The sequence below is a fragment of the Arachis ipaensis genome, chromosome B8, assembly GCF_059453495.1.
Source record: "Arachis ipaensis isolate K30076 ecotype BB chromosome B8, ASM5945349v1, whole genome shotgun sequence".
Classification (NCBI taxonomy): domain Eukaryota; kingdom Viridiplantae; phylum Streptophyta; class Magnoliopsida; order Fabales; family Fabaceae; genus Arachis; species Arachis ipaensis.
The window spans coordinates 25,531,365-25,552,494 of record NC_142443.1 but is presented as its reverse complement, the minus strand read 5'-3'; the positions used below and the strand labels follow the sequence as shown (position 1 = coordinate 25,552,494).

The 21,130-nt window shown below is 34.5% G+C and overlaps 1 protein-coding gene across 1 annotated transcript; it reads left to right on the top strand.

Moving 5' to 3' along the window:
- Nucleotides 1–11,681: 11,681 nt before the first annotated feature.
- On the top strand, nucleotides 11,682–14,124 carry LOC107613749 (uncharacterized). Its single transcript, XM_016315873.3, has 2 exons — nucleotides 11,682–12,221; nucleotides 13,617–14,124. Exons 1-2 carry the CDS (start codon nucleotides 11,981–11,983, stop codon nucleotides 13,928–13,930), a joined length of 555 nt encoding a protein of 184 aa, XP_016171359.1. The 5' UTR covers nucleotides 11,682–11,980; the 3' UTR covers nucleotides 13,931–14,124.
- Nucleotides 14,125–21,130: the final 7,006 nt, after the last annotated feature.

Below are 21,130 nucleotides of genomic sequence, written 5' to 3'. Positions count from 1 at the left end.
ATATTTAAAAAAATATATACTTTATCCGAAATATTAATTCTTGAATATTCACTTTGAAATATTTGACAATTTGTCCTATATTATCGTGAAGGAGAGGTTCTATGAGAGAAATAGAAATCAATCTTCATTCATTAATTTCAACTCACTAATGGTACATATATGTTAACCGCTTTGAGTGCAAAGAGAGTAGTAAAAAATAAAACCATACTTCTAATGAACCGCCTATATTATCTAACTAGCTTCTAATTAGTTTTTCTAATTAATTAATTTACTCATGAAGCATAATATGCCCCTCAATTGGCATGTATAAATTGATCATGCCAAATTTAGAAATGAGATTCTTGAATTACCTTATAGATACTGACTTAGTAAAGACGTGTATTAGCTAATGTTAGGTCCTAACGTGTATGAGCTTGATAAATTTTTTTATTATTTTTTTTCGAACAAAATAGCAATCGATCTCGATATGCTTATTCCATTCGTAAAAGGTGGGGTTAGAAACAATGTGGATAGCAAATTGTGAATCACAGCTACCATGACCTTGTACTCAAATTCTATTGAGGATCTAGAAACTGTGTACTGCTTCTTAGATCTTTAAGACACCAAAAAATTCTCTTATAAACACGCAATAGCCAATCACATTACTTGTGTTAGGGCACCCTGTCCATTCTGCATCAGCATATGCCATGAGCCTCAAATTAGATTTGGTTGAGAAAAGCAATTCTGACTAGCTATGCCTTTTAAGTATCTTAGAAGGTGGTGCAATACATTTTGGTGTGTGGTGGTAGGACGAGAAAGAAACTAGTTGAAGGGTAGAGATAGTATAGGTGATGGGAGGCCGTGAGATTGTGAGATACATCAATCTCCCAATCATATGTCTATAGTCAGTTGGGTCAGGAGAAGTAGCTCACCATCTGAGGCACACATCCTCAAACTAGTTTCCATGGGTAGGAAAGTAGACTTAGCATCAATGAAGTTCGCATCTTGTGAACAAATAATATTTTCAGAGTATATTTTTTTCTTACTTAACACATTTTTTTCTTACTTAACACGATGCCTTCTGAGGATTTGGCCAGCTCCAATCCAAGAAAGAATTTGAAGAGTGACTCGAGCAATTTTTGCACCTTGTGAACCATCTCAGATGAAGGACTTACTAATATTATGTCATCTACATACACAAGTAGATAGACCTTGTAAATTGTCAGTGCCATATGTAAACAAAGAATAATCCCTCCTTGATTATTTGAAGTTGTTGCTGAGCAGGGTAGTAGAAAACTTGTAGAATCATTGTGGATTTGTGGTAAAGCCTGTTTGAGACCATATATCAACCTGTTCAGCCTGCATACCATGTTCAAATCCTTGCATTTATAACCAAGTGGAAAATAGGGGTGGCAAACGGGTCGAAATCCGCTTGACCGATCTGCATAACTCACTAAAAAAGAAGAATCGGGCTGAAAATTTAAAACCGTCATAATTAAAAAGCCCACTTAACCTGAACTGCCTAATCTGCGAGCTTTGCTGGGTTTCGGTGCGGCGGGTCGGGGTTCTCCGGTGGGCCCATTGCTTTTTTTTTTTTTATAATTGAAGATGTTCTAAGTTATAATTTGGATTATGTTTTATGTTTGATTGATTAGAGACTTGAAGATGTTTAATTATATGTTTTCGACAATGTTTGTATTATTTTTTACAATGCTACTTTTATTATTTTGTTTCAGAAAACTTGGTTGATGATTATGTTTATTACATAGTTAGAATTATAAAGATTTTAATGTTTGTGAATTAGAAATTATAATTTTTTTATGTCTTTAAAAATTATAAATTTATTGAAATGGTTGTGAAATTATATATTTTTTAATATTTAATAATTTATTAATAAAAAATAAAAAAATTAATAAAAAATAAAAATGGGAGGGATTAGCTCGCTAACCCGCCGTTAGATAGGGTGGGGGAGGAATTCGAGACCATCTCACTAGACAGGGTAGGGCGGGCCAGTGCACCAAATGGCATGCTTTTGGCGGGACAAAGCGTGGGCAGACTAGCCCATTTGCCACCCTTAGTGGCAAGTCTATGTACACTTCTTCAAACTGTAAAAAAGTGCACTTGAACAGTAATAAGTTTTGCTATTTAGATTCATTTGAAACAAACACTAATTAGTAATGGAAGCCAAGGACAAGAGCACTTGAACAGTAGTGAGTTTTTCTATTGAAAAAAAAAGTATTTTTATAGTCGATTCCCGCTTGTTGAATGTAATCCTTCGCAACAAAGCGAGTCTTGTATCTCTCTATTGATCCATCAGTCTTACACTTCACCTTATTCACCCATCTACAACCAATAGTATGCTTCCTTGTCGGTAGCGACACTAATGTCCAAGTGTTGGTGGACTCCATGGCCTTCAATTCCTCATCCATGGCCTTCCTCCATTTCGGATACTTGATAGCTTGGTGAAAGAAAGATGATTCAGGTATAGTAGCAATGTTTGCCACAAAACTATTATATGACTTGGACAAAAAAAAATGGTGACACTGACAATCTTTAAGATACTATGGTGGTTTTGTAAGTCTGGTGGATTGTCTAAATGGAAGTGCAGGATTAGGGAAAAAGATATGAGGTGAGGATTCTTCCAAAAAATTATCAGGGGCAGCTTCATATGTGATAAAGACTGATGGGGTGGTGACTATAATTGGGGATGAAATTTAGGTTGTTCCATTTAAAAAATTATCTACGAGGGAGGAGTGACTACGGGATAGTTTACAAAAAGAAAACTCATCTTCCATGAAAGTAACATCTCGAAAAAAAAATTATTGTTTAAGTCATACAATTTTTAGTCCTTGTATCCAGAAAGATAACCAACAAAAGTTGTCACTGTCCTTGGAGTAAATTTATTTTCTGAGACATTAAAGTAGATGCATGAGCAACACCCAAAAATTCTTAAAGTCTCATAGTCAGGCTGTTTAAGAAAGAGATGTTTATAGGGAGTGCAATATTGTAGTGGTGGACTGGACAATCTGTTTACCAAGAAGATAGCTGTCAAGATGCTTTCACCCTAGAACTCAGTTGGCACATTGGATTGAAAGAAGAGGGTTGTTGCGACATTGAGAAAATGCTGACGCTTGCATTCCATAACTGAATTTTGCTCAGGTCTCTCCACACATGAGAACTGATGTAAGATTCCTTTTGAAAGCAGAAAATCAGTGAGAGCTAGCTCTTTCGCATTGTCAGATCTAACCTGTTTCACTTTGACACTAAACTATCTTTTTGTAAGAACCGGAATTTTTTATGTAAAACTATTTTTATAAAAATAATAATTTTAAGTGCCCGAGATGGATTCAAAATTTAGAAGTTTTAATTTGAAAATATAAATGTGAAAATTGGTTTTCAATGAATTTTTCTGAGTCAGAAAAATGTATTTTCTACGAAAGACCAAGAACCGGCAGTCAAACCGGTCAAACCGGTTTAAGCCTGTCCGGTACTGTGTTTTGAGAAAAATAAGATTTAGAAAATTGGTTTATTGTTTTGAAAGGACAAAAATAATTTTAGAATTTAAAACCGGGCACTAATCTTAAAGGTTTTGGCCCAAAGTGGGCCAAACGAACCAAAAACGCTAACGAATTGGATCGGACCCAAACCGGGTCCAAGGTCCAACACATATAAGCTAATTAAATGAGCTTTGAACTCATTTCTCACCCTCCGCAAAGAGAGCCACGTGGATTGAGAGAGGGGAGGTGGTGGTACTATTCATCATCACCTTCCGGAAGCCATAACTTTTGATCCGGAGCTCCGATTGACAAGTCGTTTGCGGTCACGCGAAGCTCTCGATGAGCTCTTCCTTTCTATTTAAGTTTTTCTGGTAAGAACTCGAAGCTCACTCCCCAGTTTTCTACCCTAAGTTTCTGCGCGATTTTGGTTATGGGTTTTGAGTAGATTTTGTGATTTTGCTTATTTAGGTGATCTCTAGTAGCGAGTAATTGTTGGATTTTACCCCTAATCTCGTTGGGTAAGATAAAATTTCACTAAATCCTTGTGCTTATTTGTTTTGTGTATCTTAGGTTTTCATTTTGGTGATATATATGATGTTAGATTGAGTTTTGGATGTTTGTTGGAGTAGGTACGGTTGAGGTTTTGGATCAAGTTTGGTGGCTTCATTTTGGTGTTTGGTATGTTTGGAAATCGGCCAACATATGATTTCGGTTTCTTTTATGTAATATGTAATGTTTCTAGACACTTAGGCTAGTTGACCCTAAGATAGGATTGAATGATATTGGTGTATGAATAATTATATGTGAATTGATGTAGTTGTTGATTATATTGGATTAGTGTGGTTGATGGTGATTGTTGGGAATTATGGGTATTGATGAGTATTTATGGTGATTAGTTATATTGGTGAATAATGAGGATTATGAAAATTTAAGGTAATAAATTAATGTAAAATGTTGTGGTGGTTTGGAATAAAGGATATTGATGATTATGATGTGTGATGATGTATGTTGATGATGATTTTTGGATATTGAATCTTGTGGTTGATGTTATGTTAAGGTTGGTGGATTATTGTTGATGTGTAATGTTGTTGAGAGTTGTGGGTATGGTTGATAATTGATGATGGGTTGTGGAAATGATATTGATGAATAGAGAGAATTAGGATTGTTTGTGATGATTTTTGATTGTTGGAGAATAATGATTATTGATGGTTGAGGTTGAGGAATAAGTGGTATGAGATTTTGTGTTGATTTGGTAGTATTTGGATTGTGAGTAGTTTGGTTTCGAAATGAGAGTTTTGGTAAAAGTAAGTTTTTAAGGTTTTTGGTAAAAAATAGATTTTTTAGTGAACTTTGACGGATCATAACTTGAGCCTCGATTTTCAAAATTTGTTAAAATGTGCTTTAAATTAAAGTTTAATGAAAACTCTTTAAATTGATATAAGGTTTGTAAAATTTAGATTTTTGTAGAGGAAGTTATGATCCTTCAAAGTTTGGTGTCAAAATCTGAAATTTTATAGAGTTGTAGAATTTTGTGATTTCTGGTATGTGCGTACGCACAGCCTTGTGCGCACACACACACCAAGGAAGTTTTTACAACTTGTGCGTACGCACAGCTCTGTGCGCACGCACACGTTGGGAAGGTCAGTCTGTTAGGGGCGCTAGCATAGCTTGTGCGAGTGAACAGACTTGTAAATTTTCGTACCTGTGCGTACGCACACTTTAAAAATCTTCCTGGGCGTGCGCACGCACACCCCTGTACATAAGCACACACCCTGTTTCTCAAACTTAAACTTTGTTTTCATCTGTTTCACTTTTCCAACAAGCTTGTAAGCTTCTGTAACACCATTTTAAGACTCTTGGGCTCAATTTTGGATATTGGAACATGGGAATAGTCCTAGGAGGTTTAGTTTGGGTTTTACTTTGATAAGTTAGCAAACGAAAGTTTAGGTTTTTGGTGTGGTGAGGACGAGTTAGTTGAGAGAGAAGGAAAAGTGGTGAATATGGTGATTGTTGACAACGAATTTAAGAAACTGATGAACTAAGGAGTTCGGAATGGAACTTATGAAGTAATGATGGTTTTGACGAGTATGAGTGGAAGGGTGTTATGAGCAGCGGCCTTTGAGATTGAATATGTGATTATGATATGCATTGTTCTCCGTCGTAGGGGCTGTGGCAGTCTCCCGCCTACGTTCGGATGTGAGAGTCGAAGCTGGGCTTCTCATTCATATTTCTCGCAACCAGAGGAAGGTGGTAGGGCACGCTCCCTCGGAATATTTTCCTCTGAAAGGAGAAGGTGGTAGAGCACTCATCCCTCAGAATTTTCCTCCTTATGCGCAATAGAGAGACTAATCCGGGAGTTGTCGGCCAAATTTTTTGTCGGGCTTGGCATTAACCGATATGTGATATCATAGCCAATAGCGCAGACATTCCTCATGTGCATCTTCTATATGTTTGCTTGCTTTGTTTACTTGAGTTTGCCTAATTGTATAACATGCCTACCTGCTTCTTGAACTACTTGTTGTATATGAATATTATCTGTGTTTTACTTGTTTGCATTAATTGTGATTGTCTGGTGCTGATGATGTTAGGTAGGCGGTGGCAATGGGATCGCACGGATGTTAGGTTGGCGAAGGCTGTAGGATACAGCGGTGTGATTAGTATTAGTTAGAATTTCTCTAATTTTAGATAACCCGGTTTATGGTTTGAGTTCTTTATATATTTACTTATTTTGTTCTAAGCTTGAATATCGGTTTGATGTGAAGTTCTAGGATTGCCTTCGGCGTCCCGGAGCCTTACATCTTACCGCATTGGGCACTGTTACCATACTGAGAACCTCCGGTTCTCATTTCATACTTTGTTGTTGTTTTTCAGATGCAGGTCGTAATCTACTTCGATGAGATTGCGGATATAGTGACAGAGCGGAGTATGGTTCGTTCCTTATTTATTTCTGTTTTACTTTTGTCATAGTATTCTCTCACCTTTTGTATATTTATCTTAATGGCCTTAGAGGCTTATTTGAGAGATAGGTTGTATAAGCTATTTTAATTCTAAAACTCTGTATCTTTCTATTTGTAACTAGTCGGCTTAAACTCCGCAAGCTGCGGCTAGTTCTCTATGATTATTATATTCTTATATTTATATATATTTTATTCTCTTATACCTATACCTTGTATCTTATGCGTTAGCTTCGTGTGAACGTTTCACGCTTTTGTAATTCTGTCTTTGAGCTCAATCCTTCATCAGGCTTCTAGAATATATTATTTCCTTCTATATATAAATATGTATAAGCTTTAGGACTGTCGTAACCTTTGATTAACCTTTGATTTACGGCTAGAGGTAAGGTTTAGGATAATTGGGGTGTTACACTTTCAATTATGTTAATAAAATTGATAAGAGTATTAGTAGCATCTGATTTTTGCTTTAAAAATAAGTCCAAGTGAATCTTGAATGATTATCAACAATAATGAGAAAATATCTCATGTTATTATAAGTAAAAACTCAATAGGGTCCCCAAATATCACAATGAATAAGATCAAAAACAGAATTATAAAAATGATTATTTGATTGAAAGGATAAACACCTAAATTTAGCTAAAAGACAAACTAGACATTTAGAGTAATTATTCTTCATGGGTTTAGAAGATTAAGTGTGTCTGAGTTTATTCAAGACTTTCTCAAAAGTATGTCCTAATCTAGCATGCTATATATCTCCATTAGGAGAGAAAATCATGTGACAAGAATTATTGGTAATAGTGGGTTGTGACTCTAACACAAAGAGGTCATCAATTTCATCACCTCTGCTAATCACTCTCTTGAAGGTCATGTCCTGTATGACAAATAATATATCAACGAAAAATACAGTGCAATTAGATAATTTTAGTAAAGAACTGATAGAAATTAAATTTATTCTAAAGGAAGGTGTTGAGTTAAGTAATTAACTAAATTAATTGATGATGACAAACATTATTTTATTGAAAAAATTACCCAATTAGTGTTGATTATTTCTGATTCAGTGATGCAGGCCATAATAAGCAAACATAGCAGCAACCTAATATGAAACAAAATGAATCTGCTGGTGGACTGTCAAAACAATGGAAGCCCAAAGAAAACAAAACAAGGAATTCAAATGGGCTGAACCAGAAAAGAACCAACCCAAGCCCGAATTCATCTCTCAAGCCAATCCCTCCAAATTGCTTCCACTAAAGCAACGTTCACCTTTTTCATTCGGTCAGAACTCAGAGAAGAGAGAGAGAGCTTCATCCCTAAGCCATTCATCGAAGAAGAAAGAAAGAGAAAGCTCAATCCAAAAAGCAAAAGTCTAATCACCAAAAATCAAACCATATCAAGCTAAGTCTGAAGCTAAAGGTGATTTATTTCCCTTTGCATGCATCCAATTTTCTTCTCTTCTTCTCAAACTCTCTGCTACTCCAAATTGAGATAAATGAAGAAAGTGATCTCTGTTCACCACTGCTGTAAATCAATGGTCAAATTTATTTCTTGGAGACAAAATAGTATCTCAAGGGTTTAGACATTGGATTGCCATTGAAATACTATTCTTGAATGCTTCCCTGAGGCTTTCGGTCAAGTAAGAGAAAGTCAGACTTAAATTTCTAATTTAGGGATTAACTAAAAAAATGATGTGGTAAGTTGGTAGCACACAACTCAAGGAGTTGACCTAGGAGAGAGCAACTCAACAATATGCAAGGAGATACAAAAGAAAATTTTGTTCATCATTCTGAAGACAAGGAGAGAGAACAAGTTTTTTGAGGTTTATGTTCTGAGAAGAGTTCTCTGAAGAAGTTCACCAGCTTGGACAGTGCTTCCTAGTTAAAGGAGCATTCCGCCAGAATGAGGAACTAAATAAGAGGCAAGCAAATCTGGTTCATCACATAGTAAAGAAGCTGTTGAAGAATTAATCTCCTTCATGTTTTACATATTGTAATTTTCTTTTCAATGTTTATCTTTCTGTAATTTCTTGAGGTAAAAGGCTGAATAAGAGGGTTCTTGAAAGAGCCTAAGAGTGGAAAGAGGCAGAGAGAAACACTTGAGTGAAAAGGCTAGAGTGATTTTAGATTTCTTTAGGTTGATTCTGTGTCTTGTATCTTGTACTAGTGAGGTACCCTTTTGTTAGTTGGGTGAGCACTAAGAGTGAAGAGTTAGGTATTAGCATAGCCAAGTCAAGTTAGGTTAGAACTTGATAAGAAAAGGATTGTATCAATCCTGTGGAATTGGTGTATGTAATACTTTAACTATAGTGAAAATTCTACCACTGTTGTAGTAGAGACTGGATGTAGGTTACATTGCACAAGGCAACTGAACCAAGATACATGATGGTGTCAGCTTCTCTCTTCTCTGCTCTGTTCTGTTTTCTGATATTCATGAGATAAAACTAAATTGTCTCATAAATTTTCCGCTGCTGAGTTCAAATAGATTCAGATTGAAAGTTTATAAGTTAAACCTTACATCGTTAAAGTAAAAGAAGGACATAGATTCACCCCCCCTTCTTTAAGCCTTCTACAACCTTCAGAAGGGTTAAAAATGACATTATGAATGGTCAGATAATGGTTGATGACTATGTTTCCTATGGATAAAGTACGGATTCTTGTTTGATTTGGTAAGGCTACATAATGGTTTTGCAGGGGCTTGGGATTCAAAAGTAGGAAATAAGAATTGGTTATGTGTATAGTAGCTCCTGAATCTATGATCCAAGAGGTAGAATCTGCTTTTTGTTTCAAATATGATGAGAAAAAGATTTCACCTGCACATATTTTTGGCTCAATTGCTTGCAGTGCTTGCTGTATTTGAACTAATGCTATAAGCTGGTTGTACTGTGTAGCAGTGAGAGAAAAAGCAGCATTTTGTTGAGTTTCTTTACAAGAATTGAGAGCTGAGCAACATGATTCACATGGTTCTTAGTGCCACTGCTCTTGTTCTGAAGATAGCCAGGAGGAGTAACCATGTAGCTTATAACACTTATCTTCAGTGTGACCTCAGAAACCGCAATGAGCCTATAAAGGGCGATATTTTTTTTCCTTTTGCTTGAGATTAGGAGTGGGCATGGACTTTGGTGACTATTTTCCTGCAAAGGCCATGTGTTGATTTGGTTGAGCACTGGTGAGTGTGGGTTGTTTTTCTTCTTGCAGAACTAGGGAGAACACCTTGCCAATTGGAGGAGGAGGATCTGAGAGCAAAATTTGACTTCTCACATTTACCAAGTTATCGTTAAGACTAGGGATGGCAAACAGGCCTAAACCCGTCGGGTCGGCTCACGTAACCCGCCAAAAAAGTAGGTTGGGATGGAAAATTGGGACCGCTAAAGAACAAAAGCCCGCCTAACCCACATCGCTTAAACCGTGGGCTTTGGTGGGGCGGGGTAGGCTTCCCCGCCGGGTTTAGTTTTTTTGTAAGGGGGTATTTTTGTAATTTTTTTGCCAAAATCCAACTTCTTGATAAACCCCAATTTTGTGGTTTATCTTGTGCTTAATTTGGGGGATTTTATCACCTTTTCCCACATTTATTCAATGAAATAGCATGGTTTTGTAATTCTCCCTAAATTTGTGCTTAAGTGTGAAAACATGCTTTTTAGGTCTTAAAATAGCTAAATTTAACTCACTTTAATTCCATTCGATGCCTTGATATGTTTGTTGAGTGATTTCAGGTTCACTTCCCCAACCCTACTTACAAGAGTATGAAGATGAAAATTGAGTGTTTTGGATTATGTTTATGTTATTTTGGAGACAATATTTATAATTATATTTTGGATTATGTTTATTTTGCTTTAGAGAGAATATTTATAATTATGTTTTGGATGAAAATTTGGTTTATAATTATATTTATTAGATATTTATAATTACAAAGACTTTAATGTTTGTGAATATAAAAAATATAATTTTTTATGCCTTTAGACATTATAAATTTATTAATGTGGTTGTGAAATTATATATATTATTTAATAGTTAATAGTAAAAAAAAAAAGAGGAGATCCGCCAGCCCGCAGTTAGGCGGGGTGGGGTGTGATTCTAGGACCGCCTCACTAGGCGGGACGGGGTAGGCTTCTGTCGGGGTGGGGCGGGCTTCCCCACTTGCCACCTCTAGTTAAGACCTATTAGAAATAGCATCACATACTCTTGATCGAGATATGCTTGAATTGGCTTGACACGCTACAAGAGCAAGTGACCAGAGGTCTAAAAGTGTTCAATTCTTCCCAAAGAAACTTTAATTTGGTGAAGTATTGAGAAATTGTTAAAGAACCTTATTGTAGTGTCATGAGCGATTTTTTCGGCTCGAAAATCCGCGGCGCGTTGCTTTGAGAGAAGTGAGTTTCCAAATCTTGCTAGAGGAGAGCAATTGAGCCAGTATAGATGACGCTCACAGCGATGCCCTTTGAGATGGACACAATATCATTTGCGCATTGTCAAGATTAAGGAAGTGTGAGATTCAAAGATGGATTTGGTTTGGACAGAGAACCATCAATGAACCCTAATTCACGCTTTTCACTTAGCGCAAGACGCATGGAACGATACCAAAAAGCGTGATTATCTTCTTGAAGTGGTTGTGAAACTCGCACTAGCCTTGGGTGGTCATCGGACTAGAACGAATAAACATTAAGAATCGGTGAAAGTTGTAGACGATGCATGTGAGTAGGAGATGGTTTCGAAGAACACATATCTTTTAGAGTGGTTGACATGATAACTCAGGAGCTGAATTGAAGAGCGATTCTAAAGATGAATCGAAAAAAAGTAGAGAGAATTAGAAAAAAGAGGTAGAAAAAATGAGAGAAAATAATGAAAAGATTTTTTTAAAAAAGTTGAATTTTCTGTGAAAAGTTTATTAAAAAGGAAAATCTGAGAGCGAGAGCACCTAAGAAAATTTCATCTAATACCATATTGTGAAGAAAAGATTCTACTAAAAAAATCAGATCAAACTTTGAATTCCACGCTTGCTTATTCTTTTATTTTTTATCTAATTAATTTTGAATATAAAAATAAAATAAAATTTTAAAATATAAAATCGTAATTAAATTTTGATCAAATTATAAGGATTAAAAAAAAATCTAAAACACTAATTTGATTAATAAAATAAAAAAAACAAAAAAATTGAATTTAAAAAAAAAACATTTTAATAATTTATTTGATAAACATTTCAATGTCCCAGAAGGAACCAAAAACTATCACTCTATCAGGGATTTCAATTTCAATGGACCCCCAATCAAAACAACTCGATAAAAGCACGAGATGTTCGTTTCCACCACCATCTCTCACTTCTTGTTTCTCATCCACACAAACACATTTCACAACATAATATCCAAAACTTATATTAATAAATAAATAAATAAAGTTGTAATAAAAACATAAACAACAATAACAATTAAGAATTTAAAAAAAAAATAGACAAGAAAATTTTTTCCCCTCAATTTTCTCGTTCATTCATCACAACACAGTCTTTTTCACTTCACTTCCCTCTCTCTCTCTCTCTCTCTCTCGGGAGCTGCGATCCTCTGCATCCATGGCTACCGTACAACTCCAGTCCCTCACCCTCTCTCGCTCCTCCGCCCTCTCCGCTCCGACCACCGTGTCCTCCATATCCGGTCGCCGGGAATCCATCAAGCTGCCGCGCCACGCCGGACTTAGACTCGCCACCTCGACTCGCTTTTCCGGCTCACCGAGTCGCGCCGTGTCGAGAATCGCCGCCTCACGTGCTGGTGGACGCGTCGTGTGCGAGACTCAGGACACCGCCGCCGTCCAAGGTTAGGTTTCGGTTTCGAAGTTGTATACTTGAGATTTTTATTTTCTGCTTTGGAAATTGGAAAATTGTTGAATTGTTGAAAATAATTTGGGGGAAAAAGTAACCTTAATCTCGTGTTGGCTTATCGAATTAAACACTTGAACTTTCGTGTATGACTGTATGTGAATTTTGTGGATGTCTTGTTTGTGATTTCTGACAAGTTATTATTCTTCGTTTTTTGGTTGCTAAAATTGTTCTAATTAGTTGTACAAGTTAATTTGCAATTGTTACCGCGCGAGTTTAATATCAAATGTAATAGAATGACTAAAGCCTAGAAAGCAGTTTGAATTGTTTTTGTTTTTTGGTCCAAGAATGAATCCATTATGTGGTTGAAAATTTGTTTTGTAATTTTGTTCCCCTTTCTTGTGTATGTGTAATTGTGTGTGAGTAGGCACATTTCTCGAATAGATATTTGTTTCTATAGGGAAAGAAAGGTACAGATGAATTAGTTTGAATAAATTTTCATATTTTGTTATCTATGACCTTCTTGTAGTTCTCTATTAGCAAGAAGCCTAATTTGGTAATTTTAACAGTATTAGCATATCCTGTGACTTTGATGAAATTTACACCAATTAATCAAAAGAAAAAATAATTTCTTTGGGTTTTGGTTACTCTCCTTTTTATATTATGGAAGCAAAATTCAGGGTTATGCATGTATTTTCATGAGTGTTAAATGGTGAATGTGTGGTTGTATGCAATCCTTATTGCCTAGAACTTGTATTTAAAAGTGGATCTTTTGCATCAAAATCATTAAGTGTGTCCCGTTATAGTGTTTACTTGGATGGAACTGGTTGTTTGGGTTTGTTCATTTGTGGTTATTAGATTGTTGAACATCAAGCTCAAGGTCGTTGTATGCAGTACGGATAGTGAAAATGTCTCTTTGGAGAAGTGAGGTGTATAGTTAAGTCATTTGATAAGTTCTTTAGTAAATTGACATACTTTATAGTGTTATAAAAGGTTTGTGAAGTGTTTGCTTGGTCGTATGGAATTCATGCCAAAATTGATGAAATAGAACTGTTATATCAAGGATGATGCTACCCTCAAAGGGGGAGAGAGTGCAAAGAAGCTATGTTAGTATTCCAGGTTTTAACTCCTAGGGTATGCAAACAACGGGTGACAACTGACAAGTTTGTGGATGAACTATATGTGTGTGTTAGTTTACTTTTACTCCTGGTTTTGCTCCATCAAAATTTCCACCCCATTTTACCCTCCAACCAAACAACCTCATAAATAGAGGAACTGAATGGCAGATGCATGACCAATCTTTTGCTGAAAGTTTTTGGAGACACTCGTCAATGCATGTTTGAGAGAAATAGTAATTGAAGTTAAAATATTTTTGTTTTGTTGGATATTGCAGTGGATCCCATTACTGACGCAAATTGGCAATCGCTTGTGCTCGAATCCGATACTCCTGTTTTGGTCGAATTCTGGGCACCATGGTGCGGTCCCTGCCGTATGATCCACCCAATAATCGATGAGCTAGCCAAGGAATATGCCGGGAAGCTTAAGTGTTACAAGCTCAACACTGATGAGAGCCCTTCCACGGCTACCCGGTATGGAATCCGTAGCATCCCAACCGTCATCATCTTCAAGAATGGTGAGAAGAAAGATGCAGTAATTGGTGCTGTGCCGAAGACAACATTGATGACAAGCATAGAGAAATTCTTGTAAGAGAGGCGGCTTCAGCTGGAAGTGAAGCTATTTTTCCAATTAGCTTCCAATGTCTCAACTTTGGATGATGATTTGTTTTCTTAAATAATCATTTATGGATATGGTACTGTATAGCTGTTGGATTGCAACCACATTCTATGTTCTTTTTAGATAATGTTATAGTAATCAATATGATGCGTGAATTTGGCGTCCAATTATAGCACTTCCTGATTCCATTTAGGCATTGCCTTTCATTCCATCCATTATTTTTTCCCCCTCAATTTTTTGGTTCAATTCCATGAATTTGAAATGTAGCTCGGTACATATTCTCTGATACATTTAAGTAGCATTTTACATGAAATAATAATAATAATAATAATAATAATAATAAAACAGAAATGGATATTGTTACTTCTAATTTGATGTCACACCTTTTTTTTCTACAAATTCATTCAAATATAGTAATATTCAATGTAAAAAAAAAATGTGGAGTGGTATTATAAAAAATTAGGTGGAGTTATTATCTTCCTAAAAGACTACATTCCTTTTTTTTCTTGGACACGGCAACCATACAGGTTTTTGCTTTGATTATTAATGATTTTTATTTTTATATTTTTTTTGGTTTTCTTTTTTTTTTGGTAAATTTTTTGGTTTTTAATAATATCTCGCAGCCTGTCAGATCAAAGACTAATTCGCCGTAGATTGGAGATTTACTTAAGGAACTAATTCGCCGTAGATTGGAGATTTACTTAAGGATTTGTTATTGGCCAATAAATTGATGTATACACAAGACAGTATTCTTAAAACGGACTAATGAACAATCACTAGACAAACTCAGGTTGGATTTGATTATTAATGATGTTAATGGGATCTCCATGCCCCATATAGTATTGCTATGTAAAATGTAACTACTCTCTAATCTTTTTTTTTGGGCTTAGGCCCAGTTAGAATTAAAAAAAAATTACATACCAAATTTATTTTTAGAAACCATTAGATTTTCGAAAAAAAAAATCATGACAAAAAAAGTTTTGGAAAAAAATCATAGAGATAAGAATTTTTTATTTAAATTAAATAAATATAATAATTACGAAAAAATATATTTAATGAAATAAAATTACAAAAATACATAAAATGTCATCCCAAATACAAAGGTAAAAGCACAATAAATGCACAAACCGAAAACTCTGCATCTAGGAGATAAAAAAATTGGATGCACCCAGGATATGACACAATGATATAGTTGTGCATAAACTGAATGCATTATATCTGGTATATAGACATCGAGTAATTCAGCGCACTGTACCCGAGATACATGTTTAAGTGTATAGGGTTCTCTGTACCTTAAATAAGTATATTAAAAAAAAGGTCTATATAAATATCTTGTTGGCTCAAACTATTCACCACACTAAAATCATCACAATTCCATCATACCTTCATCTTATTATTTAAAAAAAAAAAGGCCAGTAATCAATTTTTTTTTTTTGTGTGTGTTAGTTTATCCAATGAGATTATTAGAAACGGTGAAAAGGAAGTGATATTTGAGTGTAATTCACCTGTGATGCTACGATCTTGTCGCATTGATTCTCTAGATGTGCTTAAAATTACCATATTGAGCAATATAGAGGCAATTGGATCAAAAGAAGATGGTAGAGTCGCATATAGATTCCTATCGGCTTTGACTGGGGTAGGTTTCGTTAATAGGACATTTTGTCTTGAAGCCAATAAGCACATCAGTATAATGTTTGATGTACATGCTAGGCTAATGCCGCAACATGTTATGGAGTAGGAGGTGGTTCTGGGTCATCTTCTTCAATACCCGAAGCAGTCCCAGTATTGGCAATGCTGATTCACTTCGCTGTGGTATATCCACGACATCACTAACTCGGGTAGCGCTAGCGAATGATATGTGTGAGATAGCAATGCAGAGCCCCAAGATAGCCGCCTGCAAGCATCAAAGTCCTCCAGTAGGGACAACCATCTAAGGGGGAGGAGATTGGCTGACTTGTCCGTGAAGAAAAAAACACCAATCAACATAAGCAGGTAACACCGCGCGTACTGACAGAGGGTATCTGCGTCTGCACCCGGCGGAATGTGAGTCACCCTGTTCTTGAGCCAAGTCATCCTGAGCCCAAAAACCTGCCATTTGTCCTTTGGCTGAGGTGGAGACCTATCACCCAACAAGTCCTCAGGTAGCATGCACGTGGATCTGCTGAAAATCTTTAGTACATCCGCTTATCGGGTTACCATCTGTGCACAAACCAAGATGGTATGCTACATCCTGGAGTGTGATAGTGACCTCGCCCCACGGGAGGTGAAAAGTATAGGTCTCTGGTCTCCACCACTCCGCAAATACAAAGAGTAGGGCATTGTTGAAGATGAAGTCCCTCAGCTCGACTACATGTCCGAACCCTACCTTCCGGATATATAGTAGTAGCACGCAGGCAGTGGGATACCGAGCGTCACCCGACATGGAAAGAATAGCCTAAGTGCCTGTATGGATACCGTTCATTAGTCGTGTCAAACTTATTGCGTATTTTGCATAACTTATTAGATTATTTGTAATAGATTACTTCAAAACACAACTTAACTTAATCTAACCATAACTACTTATATCAAGTAGTTCAGATTCTCATTATTCATTATACTTAACAAGATATATTATTGACTTAAAACTAACCATAAAAATAATTCAACTATTTAACAAAAATTTAACATCTTAAAATTTTACATTTAACATTTATTTCATATACAATTAATCAACTCATTATGTTATACTATTTCAGCACATGTTGTATAAGTAATCTATCATATCAACTAATTATTTAATTCAACAATATAAGAACAATAAATTATAAATATCATAAATTATCAACTAATTAAATATTTAAAATAAAAATTCCACGAACTAACCTCAAAATCCAATGCTCCAATCATATACCATATTGTTTCTAGTCTGTTAATAATCTCTGATCATATATAACCTCCTCGTTGAGCCATTTATGCTTTTTAAACTTAAAAAAAAACTTCAAATGAGCACCCACATCTCGGTTGCACCCTATTATATAAGCGTCGAATGTATTTCAGGTACTGTAAACCCCAGGTAATTAGTAAATAATTAATCAGTAAATTAATTATTATTTAAAGAAATTAAAAAATTAAATTTTATAGTTTAATAAAGTAGAAATAATTAAAATATAATTTTTGACACTAATTTTAAAGATTTTGGCCTAAAACTAAACTAATAGACCGAACCGATTTAACCGGATCTGAACCGGGCCCAAAGCCAACCCATATGAGCTTTGCTTTGGCCTCCCTTTCCATTCAACAAAGCCATTTACGCAAGAAAGAAGAGAGGAGAAGATTAAGAACGATATCGAATCCCTTATTCCTCTAAAAATTCAATCGTCCATAACTTTCAATCCGGAGCTCCGATTGATGAGCCATCAGCAGCCACACGTTCGTCTCAAAATTTTCTACAAAATCCACTAAACAATTTAGTAAGAGAGTCATGTTTTTTCACCCAGTTCTCCCCTCTTCAATTCATGATTTTGGGTTTTAGTATTGAGAGATTTTGTGATTTTGATGGTTTAGGGGTACTCTAGTGGTAGATAATCACTGGATTTTTTCTATTTGACTCGTGGGTAACGGTAAGAAAACCCTAACCCTTGTGAATTAGTGATTTAGTGAGCTCAATGTTGATTATTGTGATATGTATGAATTAGATTGTGTATCTTGTTGAATTGGAGTTAAATTGGTGGATATTGGAAGCTTGGAATTGAATCCTCAGAGCTGAAAATTCAATTGATAATGAGTTGGAGCTTGGAGATTGAGCAACGGTGGATAATTGAGGTGTTTCGGGCTTATGGAGGAATCAGACAAGGTATGATTTTGATTTTTCGTAATTAATGTTTACTGTCACGTGAAAACTTAGGCTAGAAAACCTTAAGATAGGAATGAACTGAATGAATTATTGATGGATTATGTATAAAAGATGAATGAATTTGTATATGTTGAATTATGACTTTGAAGAGTATAAAATAATCATATTGTTGATGTATTGAGGGTTGATGGAGGGTTTGTGAAATTGAATTGAACATATTGGTTGAGAAATGTGTAGTTTGATTTTGTAAACGATTTAATATTGGAATGGTTTGATTCTGAAATAATTTGACATTAGAAATAATATGAATGACTGAGAGGTGTTTGGTTTGGTAGTTGGGAACCTTGAGGGGTGACAAAAGTCCAAGTTTTAGAAGAGATGTTGCCAAAATTTTTATGAAAATAAGAGACTTCGTTTGAAGTGGTTATTTAGAAATATTTGAATTTTTAAGAATTTTATAATTTGATTTTGAGTTATTAAGAAAAAGATTATGTTTTGAGTTTTCTTTATTTAGAAAAGAATAAATTGTGTTTTGAATATGAATTATTGATGAACAGAATGGGAGGAATGATGATGATTGATGAGATATGATTGATGAATAATGAGATATGATGATGATTGATTTTTATATTAACTATGTGGGCACCTTTACTATGTTGAGAACCTCCGGTTCTCATTCCATACATATATTGTTATTTTCAGATGCATGACGTGAAGCACCGTACTGAGCATTTTGGAGACTCTTGGGAGCAAAGAACTATTTTGGGACTTGGTGTTTGTATTTGGTTTATGTTTATATATGTGTATAGATTCTCCATCTTGTATATATAAAGATTTTGACTCTCTTAGAGGTTGACTTGGAGAAACAGGATTTATATTTATCTGTTGGTTTATTTTTGGGGTTAATATATATATATATATATATATATATATATATATATATATATATATATATATATATATATATATATATATATATATATATATATATATATATATATTCTAACCAACATTTTTTTCGCAGGTCGAGTCTAGATCTTGATTATATAACTATCATTTGGAACTCTACTTTTATATATATACTTTTAGAGGTCGTAGCGCCTTACCTATTTACATCCTAAATATAAAGTTCTGTGTGGTAAGGTGTTACAAGTAACAACCCAGAATCACGTAATCCACGTATTCCAGGTGTAGTGTACCCAGATGCAACTGCGATATGAAAACAATGTGCAATTACATATATCGGGTACTGCATAACTGGAATGCACATTTATTGTCGGGATATGACACTTTGAGTATTTTTGTAATTTTATTTTAGTAAATAATTTTTTTGTAATTATTATATTTATTTAATTTAAATAAAAAAATCTTAGAGATCATGATAAACTACTATAAGAGTAAGGACTATTTTGGTCATGGTTTTTTTCATTTTAAAAAAATGAAGTACGACTATACTTATCTCGTTTACACTATAAACAAGATAAGTTATATATAAAAATTGGTAAAAAAACTATCCAAAATACATATTTCAGTAATTAAAATATTTATTTTATTTATTAAAAAATCACAAAAATTAACTAGTGAAGTGACGCTTTAATTCCACCCACGTGTTCGTGATTTATTGGTTTTTTATGAAAACATCTAGCATAAGAAGGGATAAAAGTGGACCGGACTATCTGACGAAGCTTGTGATTCAACTCATTTTATTAAACAAGCCAGACTTAGATTTTATCCTATTAGTTAAAAGGGTAAGAATATAAGCTTTAAAGAAAAGCTTATGAAACTCATTGAGTCGACTCGTCAAGATATTTTTTTGTAAAAATAAATTAATTCTCAATTTAGATTTTTAATTATTTACTTGTATTAAACACAAAATGAAACTAACAGGAATCAATACTCAATAGTCAAGACTAGTTAAGATTATAGTTTTTTGTTCAAAGAAAAAGTTTATATATTATAAATATGGTTATGATGTGATACGTGTTCAGGAGGGCATTTTTGTCATTTTGGAGCTAAGGGGCGAAATGATAATTTTATCATATTCAAAGATTTGAATACTAGAAGAATTGTACCATGCGAGTCTTGGACATCAAGAAAACCAAGAGTCCGTCTCAAAAACAGTGGTGCTGAGAGGGCAACAACGCACAAGGCCCAATAAGCTAAATCAGGACAGCAAGAAGCGTAATAATGCTTTTTAAATTCAATGGGAGGCATAATTTATTATTGATTTTCGAATATTTAGGCCTTTATTTTAAGTTTGTTTTGTTGTTAGAGTTTATTGGAAGATTTGATTTACTTTTAATTTGCTTAGTAGTATTTTTAGGAATTTTAAAATTTAAATCAAATATGATCTAATCTAGTAAGATCAAATCTGATTTAAATTAGTTATCATATTTTTAGAATTTTAAATTTAAATCAAATCTGATCTAATCCAATAAGATCAAATCTGATTTAAATTAAGTTATCTTATCTTATCTTTTAGTTAGTTTGTTACGGGCCTATTTAAACACCTTTGATGAGATAATTTACACAACTTTAATGAATAAAATTTCTTTAGTGCTTTATGCACGTTTTATTGTGTGAGAAGTGAGGTGAGTGATTTGCTTCGTTTGTTGCATGAAGAAGATTGAAGGATCCAACACTAAGGTGATCTGCATGGTGGTTCTTTCCGTTTTTGTCCCTCTAATCTAGGTTGTCAAGGACAAGTTCTTTGAAGGTCTAGTAGGAAATCCTTTCCGGTGATCTAGGTTGCTAAGCACAGGTATCTTAGAAGTATAGTAGAAAAAATCCCATTTATCTATTCTTTTGTTATTTCTTATCATGATGTATGACTAACGATTGATATATAATAAATTATACTTTACAAATTATGAATTATAAATTTTAAAATATATTTAAGGACAATTTAGATTTTTTAAGTTTATTTTTTTGAGTTCTAATTCACGAAATATACTTTTCAAATGCGCTTGTGAGCTTGTTGGGCTTTAAATAAACTGGACTCGAGCCTGAAAAAAAAAAACCTGTGAAAAGTAATAGGTCTAAGTTTGAGCCATCTATTTATAATATAGGTCATACTCGTCAAAGGTAAAGTTCGAATCGATTTGATCTATTTTCACCCCTAACCACGAAGAAGTTGAGAATCTACCATGAATTAATATATAAAATAATATTACTTTAATTTAATAAAAAATAATAACACATTTATCATTTTGAATAATATACGAAAATCTTTAGGCAATTTAGCTAAGACTAAGGTTGAAAGTGAGTCTAGTTAACTCATGAGCCAATTTGACATCGACTCATTAATAGTTCGATAAGCTGAATTTATGAGTCGGTGAGCC

Excerpts from the sequence above, each read along its gene's own strand:
- LOC107613749 (XM_016315873.3), top strand. The coding sequence starts at position 11,981 with ATGGCTACCGTACAACTCCAGTCCCTCACCCTCTCTCGCTCCTCCGCC. Across the intron at positions 12,222-13,616 it reads GGACACCGCCGCCGTCCAAG|TGGATCCCATTACTGACGCA; the intron begins GTTAGGTTTCGG and ends TGGATATTGCAG.